The sequence below is a fragment of the Dysidea avara genome, chromosome 4, assembly GCF_963678975.1.
Source record: "Dysidea avara chromosome 4, odDysAvar1.4, whole genome shotgun sequence".
Taxonomy (NCBI): Eukaryota; Metazoa; Porifera; class Demospongiae; order Dictyoceratida; family Dysideidae; genus Dysidea; species Dysidea avara.
The window spans coordinates 5,449,514-5,460,071 of NC_089275.1; the positions used below are offsets into that span (position 1 = coordinate 5,449,514).

The following is a 10,558-nucleotide window of genomic DNA, read 5'->3' on the forward strand; positions in this document are numbered from 1 at the left end:
GCCGCCCCCACAAATTCATTATCTACAAGCGGGCGGGTGGGCGGGCGGCAATAAGTTGAATGATGTGACACGCATTGATTCAAAAGTGCTTATAGCTACTCAAGAAAAGTATGCACCATAAATATACTCCATGATAGCATGATGATGCTTATTAAGAGAGTTTGGACACTTTAATAAAAATACAATCATCTCTAACATACTGACAAGTTTCTGTCACTTTTGTAAGTTCCACATGAGATATAAACTGTTTATAACCCAGCCCGTCAGCAGCCATGTCATCTTTACCTAAAACCCTGCCTGCAATGTGAGATGGTGTGAATTGATCAAAAGTCACAATGTTGTAAAAGTGCTCTCCATCCATCACCTGGTTGAGCAGGTTTATGGCAAACACTCCTTTTAGTGGCCAAGTTAAGCTGCTATCAAAAGTTCCCCTCATCAGACTCAGATATAGTGATAGATGAGTACCTAAACTACTGCCAGATCCGGCAACAATCACACGCAGACACATCCTATATCTCTTGTTGTGTGAATAGAAAGGGTGGCTATACCATCTTGCTTCGTCTTTCATTCTATCAGCAAACTTAGGTAGTTTGATTATCACAGGACATATTTCTTCACCCATAATACAACTATGCTGTAATGAACGCATCCATGGGAGATAGTTGATTTGTCCTGCGGTAATGCCAAGTAGATCTTTAATACCTTGAATTTGTGTTTTTGTTGCACATGTATTTGTAGTGTGACTTTTCAAAGCCTCAATGGCGGCTTGAAATTTTGCTTCAAGATCAGTAAAATTCTGTGTTAGGTTGCTTGTGAGCCTTTTCAGTTCACCTAGCTCTTGTTTGGTGCTGACTAATTCATGTTTGGCTGTAGATAGGTTTTTCTCAGTCACTACAATAGTAGCTGTGAGTGTATTAATATGGTCCTGTTGCATGCCAACAAATTTAGTTGTTAATTTTAAATGTTCTTTCATGCAGTCTTGTTCGTGCCTCTCAATATCCTCACGGAGCATTTTCTCCTTACAGCCAACATTGCGATATGCACACTGGACCATCTCTAGAGGACACTCCTTCTTGTGTGTTTCCATGTCTTCACGAGGGACACTCCCTACCTCACATTTGTTGGGACAGGGTAGGGGAAGCTTGGGACACTGTTCCTTGTGTTCTCCCTCAATAAACTGATGTTCTCCTGTAATGTGGCAGTACTGACAGTCAACCTTACGATGTGGACACTCAGTCTCAACATGACTGGTCATATATTGTCGTTGTAACATCTTCCCACACTCATTGGAACACTTTACATTCTCAAACTGACAACCATCACTGTTTCCAAGATGATTGTTGATGTCATTCAGTTCACCCTGCCACTCACAACCTCTCTCTTTGTTAGTACACATCACATGAAGACTCCTAATTTCTCGATCAGCTTGTCTGTTCGGTACAGTTTGGAACATCTCATTGCGGCATAAAGGACACACATGTGCTACAGAAACAGCTTTCTTGGCACCATCCAAACAAGACTTACAAAAATTGTGTCCACAACACACACTCAGGTATGGATCACGGCTTGGACACTGACAAATTTTACACACAAGTCTGTCAGGGGCTGTGGCAACAAAATGATGGTCGTATCCTCCTGCTTCAGTGATTACAGTCGACATTTCTAAACAAGAATTGAAAATGTAAAATGCTAACATGCATATTTCTGTCCACATGATTATGCAGTTGTTAAAAAAATTCGTATTTCAAGGAATATTCCATTAAAATTACAATTAGCTACAGTCATGTACAGTGTTTTGGGCTCTTAACGCTGATTTTATACCCATGTTCAGGGATGATATTATCTGATATTTACATGGGCTTACAAGCGAAGGTCAGGCAATGCCAGATTAGGCCGAGTACTCTACCCACCCCTCGTGTGGCCATACAGCATTAATTTATTGAATTGATTTGCTAATTACCAAGGGGTGCATACTAATATGTCACAAATAATTGTGCTACTTGGATCCATCTACCATATCTTGTCAGCACATTTAAGGTCAAGAAACCAACTCAGCTGTCAGTTAGAATACAGGTATACCTGGTTAGGTTACTTGATAGGGATACAAGTATCATTTGGGAATCAGTAAGGGTGATTATTTTAATTTATTTTTCAGTACATAAAATTATACTGAAAGTCACTGGGCCAGTGACTCACTATATAAAACAAAATTAAGTAATTAGTCACAATAGTATTTCATTATTGGCGATGGTGACGCTGTTGAACAGCAGCAAGGACAAAGGTAATGGAAACTATGAACATTAACATTATTAAATTGCTGTATGAAATGATCCCACATGAAGTTGAACCCTGGATTAGATTAGGGTAAAGACTAAAGAGATAGATGGTTTTACAATTGTTAGGGAATTGGTTTGTTATTGCTCGAGAATCAGATAGTAGGGTAGGGTTAGGATCAATAAAAAACACTATTAGCTAGTGTTCTGCATTCCAACTGACCTCTATTGTACATGTTCTTCACTAGTGAGCTTAGTGCTCAGCTTTAGTTGATGGTAGCAGCTGAGTGGTAAGCCATCTGTGTTTCATGCGCTGTTTAGGCAACTATTTGTCTTACGTCATGTATACAATAATTGGGTCCTCATTTGTGCCTGCATCACGTTTTACAGCAACACTTAGTCACTGATTAGCTGTTAAGTTATATTATGTGTCATGTAAGCTTATTAGATGATTTAAAAATGATAAAATAAAAGTATACTCGCGTACCCACTATTTTGTCTTTCCCCAGACCGCAAAGGTCTGGTGCCTCGTAACACAAAAGTTTGAACAAAAGTATGTATATATGGTCAGCAATCAGATTTGAGAGTGCCTCTGATGTAAGGTATTCTATATATTTCATGTGCCTAGATCTCACTTTTGTTCCTGGGGTCAGATGTTTCTATAAAGTACCATTATCCAGCTTAACCAGTGATCCATCATTGAATCAAGCTCACGCACTGTGATGACATAATGTGCGATGTCATATATATGTTTTAAGGTTTTCCATTATACAACATTCAAGTGTTTCTATTGCATAGCACCAAACCTTTGTGGTCTGGGGTGAGGCTAATTTTGATTATGAATTGGCAATCAAAGTTTATGTGGTTTATAAGGCATGAGGAAAACTTTACAAATGTGATTATTCAGTATGGAACTTTCACTTTATCATTAATGCAATGAGTTTCGGAGTATCACTATCTGAACTGTGATGTCATCAGTGTGCTATTAAAAATGCGCTCTCCCTAACTTGTTATTTATTATATTGATACTGTGCCATTAGGGAGTACACAAGCACAGATAGAAACACAAAATAAGAAATTATACAACATTTCAGTCTATAGACCACGTGCGCACTAAGGCGTGGCACTTTATTACATCATCAAAATAATGCATTCGCCACATTTTGAGGGCAAAATACGTATGCCTAGGAAACTTTTTAATGCTGATATGAAGGAATCGTACTGAAAGATAGAGTAGCGCTGATATAAAGTAAGTTACTAGGTAAAAGCAAGAGTTCATAATATATACTAGTATATTAAAAATTATTATATTAAAAATGAAGTAGGGATCCAAGCAATAATAAGTCAGTGAAACAATAGATGAATGATGGTATTACAGCATACAGTGTAGTTCGGTGGGAAGATCCCTGCTTTGGCATTGAATAAAATCATTGTAATAACATGCCAGTGTAGGGATTTTCCCACCAAGCTATGCTGTAATACTATCATTCATCTCTTGTTTACTTTTATTGCTTGGATCCCTAGCTACTTCATTTTTTAATTAATAATTTTTAATATACTAGTATAAAGCAGCAGCATAAGTTAGTACTAGTGAATTTAAAAATTGTTAATTTAGAAATGGAAGTAGGGATCAAGCGATAAAAACTACTGAAACAAGTGATTTGAATGATGGCAACTATTACAACATAGCTTTGTGGGGAAATCCTTACATTGGCATCTCACCACGTCACCATATATGTTCAATGCCAAAGTAGGGATTTCCCCACAAAGCTATGTTGTAATAGTTGCCATCATTCAAATCACTTGTTTCAGTAGTTTTTATCGCTTGATCCCTACTTCCATTTCTAAATTAACAATTTTTAAATTCACTAGTTTGTTAACTTTTTTTGGTATAGGTATATAGCTATTATTGATCTTTGGCACTGACTGCTCTATTAGAGTATCTCGATCTTGCTGCTTGCTTTATGCAAGCTGCTCAATTACTAAATTGAAAGGCATGCAGGGTTTCTATCTCCTGTTTTCTACAATTAGTTACAGCTGGACCATTAATAATGGGCGTGGTCCACTGATCGTTAAGTACGAGCGCGCGCTCTGATTGATAAGGGCGTGGCAGTGTGTTCTTACTTCACTAGGCTGTTTGATCGCTTTGCAAGTGTTGCTATACAGGCATCTACTTGCCCTTACAGTACGGAATCAGTTATTAGTTTTGTGGCATCCGAATACGGCTGCTCTAAGGAAAGTGTCGATACGAATTATTAACGCCTCCGTGACTGGAAAAGAAGAAGACGATCTGTAATTGAAGATAAAAGGAAAGGCAAAGCGCAGAAGGCAGACACTCGTCGGAAACCGAAAAGGCACATCCCAGCAGCGAGTTAAATATTGTGGCAAAGAATGGTGTTCCTTTGCTGCTTCGTTTGGCCTGTAGCCTTGCGAATGTGGTCAGGCAGGCAGGCAGGCTGGCAGGCAGATGAAAATTTCTGTTTTAGCGATTTTTTTAGAAATAAAATTCCAGCACTTTTCTAGTCGTTTCCTGATATATAACGCTAGAAATAAAGTTAGAAACTTGAAGACTCTTTAGTAAAAGGTTTATTTGCTGTGTGAGATATTTCTAGGATGATTTTTGAGGGATCGAAATTTGAGGCGCGCGCCAAATCCACCCCGATCCCTACTTAAACAGTACTATCGTACTGTTTGATACTAAGGAGAGTATCCTACTCTCATATACCCCTGTAGAAGGGCGTATCGTGAAGTTATGACATAACGACAAGATGTTGTGGTTTGTGACGTACATGAAGCCATAAAAGTGCAAGAATCGTTAGCACTGTTTCACACTTGCGACGCTCAGGATAGCCGTATTCGCGAATGGCCTAGTAAGAAACGCCTACGAAGCGGTCTTAACCCATGAAGGAACGATTGTAGTTGGGTGAGAAACGCTTAGAGCTGGAGTTAATTTGGTTGCTAGCGACGTTGGTAGGCACGCATTCAATCGATACCATGTTCAACTAATGACATCATTAATTATACAAAGAAAAACCGGCGAACTCAGAAGTGTTACATCATAACTTCACGATACGCCTTTCTACAGGGGTATAAGAGAGTAGGATACTCTCCTTAGTATATATATTATGAACTCTTGGTAAAAGTATATAACATACTTGTGGCATGGCAGATTATTCCACTTAGGGAAGGTTTTTGCAATAGAATGCTCAATACTTTTTCCCTCACTTTTCTCGTAAACTATCATGAAACTTGAAGCCGTAGCAACAGTTTTTGCCTAACCATGCTTTAGAACGCACAAGGTCTATAGCTGGGTTGATATAAAATAGTCTACAACCTTTTCTTTTTGTATTATGTGCTTCAATTATAGTACGTTTCGTGAACTGGCACCTGTGAGAATGCCCTCTTACACATGTAGTTTGCATGGGAAGGTGGTAGTTTGGAATGGAGATTTCATTATGTAAAATTTTAAACAGTATGATAGCCCAGGAAATTTCTCATCTACGTTCCAAAAGCATCCAGTCAAGTGATTTCAACATCCCTAGACATAAAACCATAATCACCAGCCCTAGAACTTTGTAAAAAAATACTTAACTCATGGTTTGCTCTTAATATCATCATGTTAAATGCTCCAAGATTCATTATTCAATACATACTAATGTATACATGTGTATGGCTTCAATAATTAATTTACTATTAACTAGATTTAAATACTAACGTACTTCTGTACTTCACTGACGGATCCCAGGAAATATCTTTACAGAGCCAGGAATGAATCTTCAATTAGACACACTCGAAAACCCCAGTTAGCTAGGCAGAGTGATCTCCGAGGTGATCTACTGCTTTAGCAGCTGATGGCTTCGCGCAAGGATCCTTGAAACAATACGCGCTAAATTCCTAGTGCGCTAGGCGCTTTTAAAAATGTGGGGGCTTATAATATCTAGTCTTAATGTAACCATCCCCCACCCCCAGAGGCAATTTGACCTATTTCTATATCCCCTGTATTGGGGAAAAGAAGCTCCATGACCAGAGATGGAGCCAAGGTGTAGATGCCAGTTGGTCACATGGTTGGATCCCCAATAGGGGTGGGGGTGACATCAATAAGTCTATAAGAGTGTCACTGAAATAGTGTGCTGATAGTGGTGAGTACCTGCATAAAATAAATAATGCTTAGTTCGTACATAGTGGGCTAGCTATGTCAAAGTGAAAAACCTACTGCACATGTAATTTTCAATAAAACTTTAAGAAAATGGACAATTTCATGGTTGTGCTAAACCAGACAATCACTTCACAACATCGCCACAGCACCACTTCTGTTATTGGTTATTGGTACAGCCTCAATTTATATGCCACACAAAAACCATGCAAAAACACATTTACTGTTATAACAACTAAAATATGTTCCTAATGTCAAAAACAATAAGTTCAATATAGAAAAAGCATACCTAACCAAAACTTAGGGTTTACGGGACACCTTAATAAAGATACAATCATCTTTGAGGTACTGGCATGTTGGTGTAATCATTGTGAGATTCCTTTCAAGGATGAACTCATTACGTCCCAAGCCATCAGCAGCCATTTCACCGCTCTTGACTTTGTTTGCAATAGCAGCAGGAGTTTTTTCACTAAATTTGACCGTGTTAGAGTGATGTTCATCATCCATCATTTGGTTCAACAGCGTCATCTCAAATTCTCCTTTCAACGGCCACTCTAACTGGCCGTCATACTGACCCTTCATGAGGTATAGAAACACTGACAGATGAGTACCTTTACCAGCCCCTGCTCCGCCAGCAATCACACGTAGGCACATCTTATATCCTCTGTTGTGGGTGTAGAAGCCATGGCTGCACCATTTCACTTCTTTTACTTTCTTACTCTCAAATTTCGGGACCTTGATAATTACTGGACACATTTCTTCACCTGTTATTGATGTAGAGTATAATTCACGGGTCCATGGGAGGTGATTATATTGTCCTGGAGTAATACCAAGTTGTTGTTCTATGTCTTGTACTCTCTTTTGTGGTGCGTAGGTTTGATCAAATTGACCCTTTAACATGTCAATCTTCTTTTGAACTTCTATTTGGAGACCTTCCATATTAAACTGTTGGTCCATTTTTCGCAAACTATCCTTCAAATGCTCGATATCATGCTTGGTGGCTGCTAAATTATCCATGGTTTGCTTTTGCTCACCATTAAGCTTCATTTTCACATTTGTGATTTCTGCCTCGAGTTTAGTGTCAAGGAAATTCACACGTTGCTCAGCAGTAGTTGAAACTGTAGTAAAACGTTTTGTCACTTTTGTAAGCTCGCCCAGTTCATTTTTAGTACTAGTAAACTGTTGTGTCAGTGTAACTATTTCTTGATTGTTAGCAGACAGATCTTTATCAATATCAGCTTTGACCTTTTGATATTGTCTATCAACGTACGTCTGCATCTCTTTCATCTCTGTTTGAGTTTGATTTTTCAAGTCATGTTTAACAGTAGCTAGTTCCTTCTTGGCAGTATTTAATTCTTGTTTGGTTACCTGTAGGTCAGTTTCAATATTACCCTCAACCTTTTGCTTTAGTGCTTCACCAAAACCTTTTAATTCTTTGACATCGTCTTGAAGTTTACCTTGCAAAATAGTTAGATGTCGCTCTTGAGTTGCAAGTTTTGTATTTAAATCTAATGCTAAGCTTCTTGTGTCTTTTAACGTAGCATCTCGCTCTTTAGTTGCAAATCTTTCATTTTCAGATCTAGCTAATTCATCCCTAGCTGCAGATATTTCTTTTCTTGCTGAAAATAGTTCATTTTTAGCAGCAGTTAGTTCCTTTTTATTCTCTGCAACAGTAGCTGTGAGATCTTCAATATGCCGTTGTTGTATGCCAACTAGATGAACAGTCAATCTCAGATGTCTATCCATGTAGTGCTGAGTGTGTGCCACATAGTCCTTACGTGCCATCCTCTCATCACACCCCACATCGTGATACTCGCACTGAACTATCTCAAGAGGACACTCCTTCCTGTGTGCTTCCATGTCTTCACGAGGAACGCCTCTGATAGTACATTTGTTAGGACAAGGTAAAAGAACTTTGGGACACTTCTCCATATGTTCTGCTCCCATAGATTGGCACTCCCCTGTAGCGCCACAGTACTGACATATAACCATACGACGTGGACAGTCAATTTCAACATGACTGGCCATGTACTTTCGCTCTGACATATTCCCACAGTTGTTGGGACATTGCATGAGTTCAAAAAAGCAACTTTTTTTGAGATGATTATTAAGATCGTTTATTTCACCATTCCAATCGCAACCTTTCTGCTTGTTATCACAGAACACACGTAAAGACCTGATTTCTCGATCAGCTTGTTTGTTTGGTACAGACGGAAACTCCTTATTACGGCAATATGGGCAAACTTGTTCAACGGATCTGACTTTCTTGGCAGCATCCAGACAAGACTTACAGAAAACATTTCCACAACACACACTCAGCTGAGGATCTCGACTGGGATACTGACATATCAAACAAAGAAGTCTGTCAGGAACTGGCTCTACAAACTGGTTGTCGTACCCTCCCGTTTCTTCAACCTGTTGAGTGGGCGGGGCGCCTTCGGCCATCTCGATGTCTTGGTAAAGAGTGTCAAAAAGCGGCATTAAATAGATACTCAACAAACGTATTTATACTTACCAAGTTGCCTGTTCGTTTATATGACGCATAGTTTTTCTATTCCGATATGAGGCACGAGTCTTAATGGTCAGCGTGAAGGATGACACGTGATGCTGTTAGTTTTAGGGGCGGGTACGTTAGGTATGCAAGTTTGCGTAATAATGCACGGTGGCCGGTTCTGGTCGTTTCCCATTTCTCGGTTATTTCTCTCTTACTTAACTTATTTCTCACATATTTCTCTCTTACTTAACATTTCTTGTATTTCTTTCTTATTTCCCGGATATTTATCACTTTTCGATCATTTCTCAACTCAGTGTTTCTTGACGATTTCCCGCCTCCTCGACTATTTCCCTTCCATGCCTTCTACTTCTCGGATGAGCTCCCACCCAAGTCAATTACGAGTTGGTAATTACTCAGTGGTTCTACGGAGTCCTCCAGCTAGTAGCTAGTTGACAAGTGAGGATGTGTTCACTCAGTTCAGTATGATATGATGGTTAAACTTTGGTGGCCATCCTGTAAGCCGGGTGCCAAGCTGTGTGTTGCATTAGTCCTTTGAGAACAGCTGCAGCTACACTCACGTCAGCTGTATAGAACTTGTAAAAGTATCAAAGGTAAGACTTTCTTTTGCCTAATTTATAGTATGTTCACGTGAGCTGAACCCTGAAAAACAGCTAAAAATTAAAAGTGGATTTTTTCTCAACAGCGTTAACATTTCTGCCAACCAGATGATTATTGGTAACAGCAAAGGTGTCAACAACAGACACGTACGGTTTGGCTCCATTACAATTTCGGGAAAGGGCTCTAATGGACACTGTACTTATATGGCTTCTCCATAGGAAATGTATTGTGAAAATTTTGGTTGGCCGTAAATATTATGTCAAACATTTGAACAACAAGATTTTGAAACATTTTTAGTGGATCAAGCAGTACTGCAAGTGAGCCAAATTTCAAGATCGTGTGTAATTGCATCCATGAGTTATTAAATGTTTTTGAGGATTCAGCTCAACGCGAACATACTATAGTGGTGCAGTGAACTCCCAGTGGTATGGTTGGAAGGCCATCATTACTATTATGTATCATTTCAAAGGTTTTGGAAAAGATCATCTTTAATATATCGATCAAGTTTCTATCCAACTCGTTTACCCTTCATCAGTTTGGCTTTCTACCTGGTAGATCTGCCGTACAGCAGTTGTTATTATTCATCAATGAACTATTGGAAGTGAAAAGAACAAACAAGGTATCAGATATCATTTATCTAGACTTCAAGAAAGCCTTCGACTCTGTTACTCATACCAAGTTACTACACAGAATAAGATCTTTTGGTATTACTGGAACATAATTTAACTGGTTTGTAGCATATCTTTCTAATCGTGTACAATACATCTGAGTCAACAACAGTCTCTCAGAGTTTCTACCAGTGTTATCTGGGGTTCCCCAAGGAAATATCCTAGGCCCATTATTTTTTTGTTCTATTTATAAATGATCTACCTAAGTGCCTAAAGTTTTCTAGTGCATTTATCTATGCTGACGATACCAAATGCCTGAAACATCAAAGTGGTCTGAATACAACTGAAATGAACCTCCTTCAAAAAGACCTGGATAACCTCTTCTAATGGGGCATAACATCTGATTTATATA

General features: G+C 38.9%; 2 protein-coding genes across 3 annotated transcripts; both read right to left on the reverse strand.

Moving 5' to 3' along the window:
• Positions 1–74: 74 nt before the first annotated feature.
• Positions 75–6,146, reverse strand: LOC136252879 (TNF receptor-associated factor 4-like). The gene is made up of 2 exons (XM_066045460.1): positions 5,993–6,146; positions 75–1,662 (listed from the first exon to the last, which is right to left on the reverse strand). The coding sequence occupies exon 2, from the start codon at positions 1,658–1,660 to the stop codon at positions 152–154; it is 1,509 nt and encodes a 502-aa protein (XP_065901532.1). The 5' UTR covers positions 1,661–1,662; positions 5,993–6,146; the 3' UTR covers positions 75–151.
• Positions 6,147–6,510: 364 nt separating this feature from the next.
• On the reverse strand, positions 6,511–9,080 carry LOC136253033 (TNF receptor-associated factor 3-like). Of its 2 annotated transcripts, none has more exons than XM_066045616.1 (2): positions 8,942–9,080; positions 6,511–8,879 (listed from the first exon to the last, which is right to left on the reverse strand). In XM_066045616.1, the coding sequence occupies exon 2, from the start codon at positions 8,869–8,871 to the stop codon at positions 6,727–6,729; it is 2,145 nt and encodes a 714-aa protein (XP_065901688.1). In that variant the 5' UTR covers positions 8,872–8,879; positions 8,942–9,080; the 3' UTR covers positions 6,511–6,726. The 2 variants fall into 2 exon arrangements, with proteins under 2 accessions (XP_065901688.1, XP_065901689.1); XM_066045617.1 differs by having other exon boundaries at positions 6,511–8,871; positions 8,942–9,071.
• Between the last annotated feature and the right edge of the window lie 1,478 nt (positions 9,081–10,558).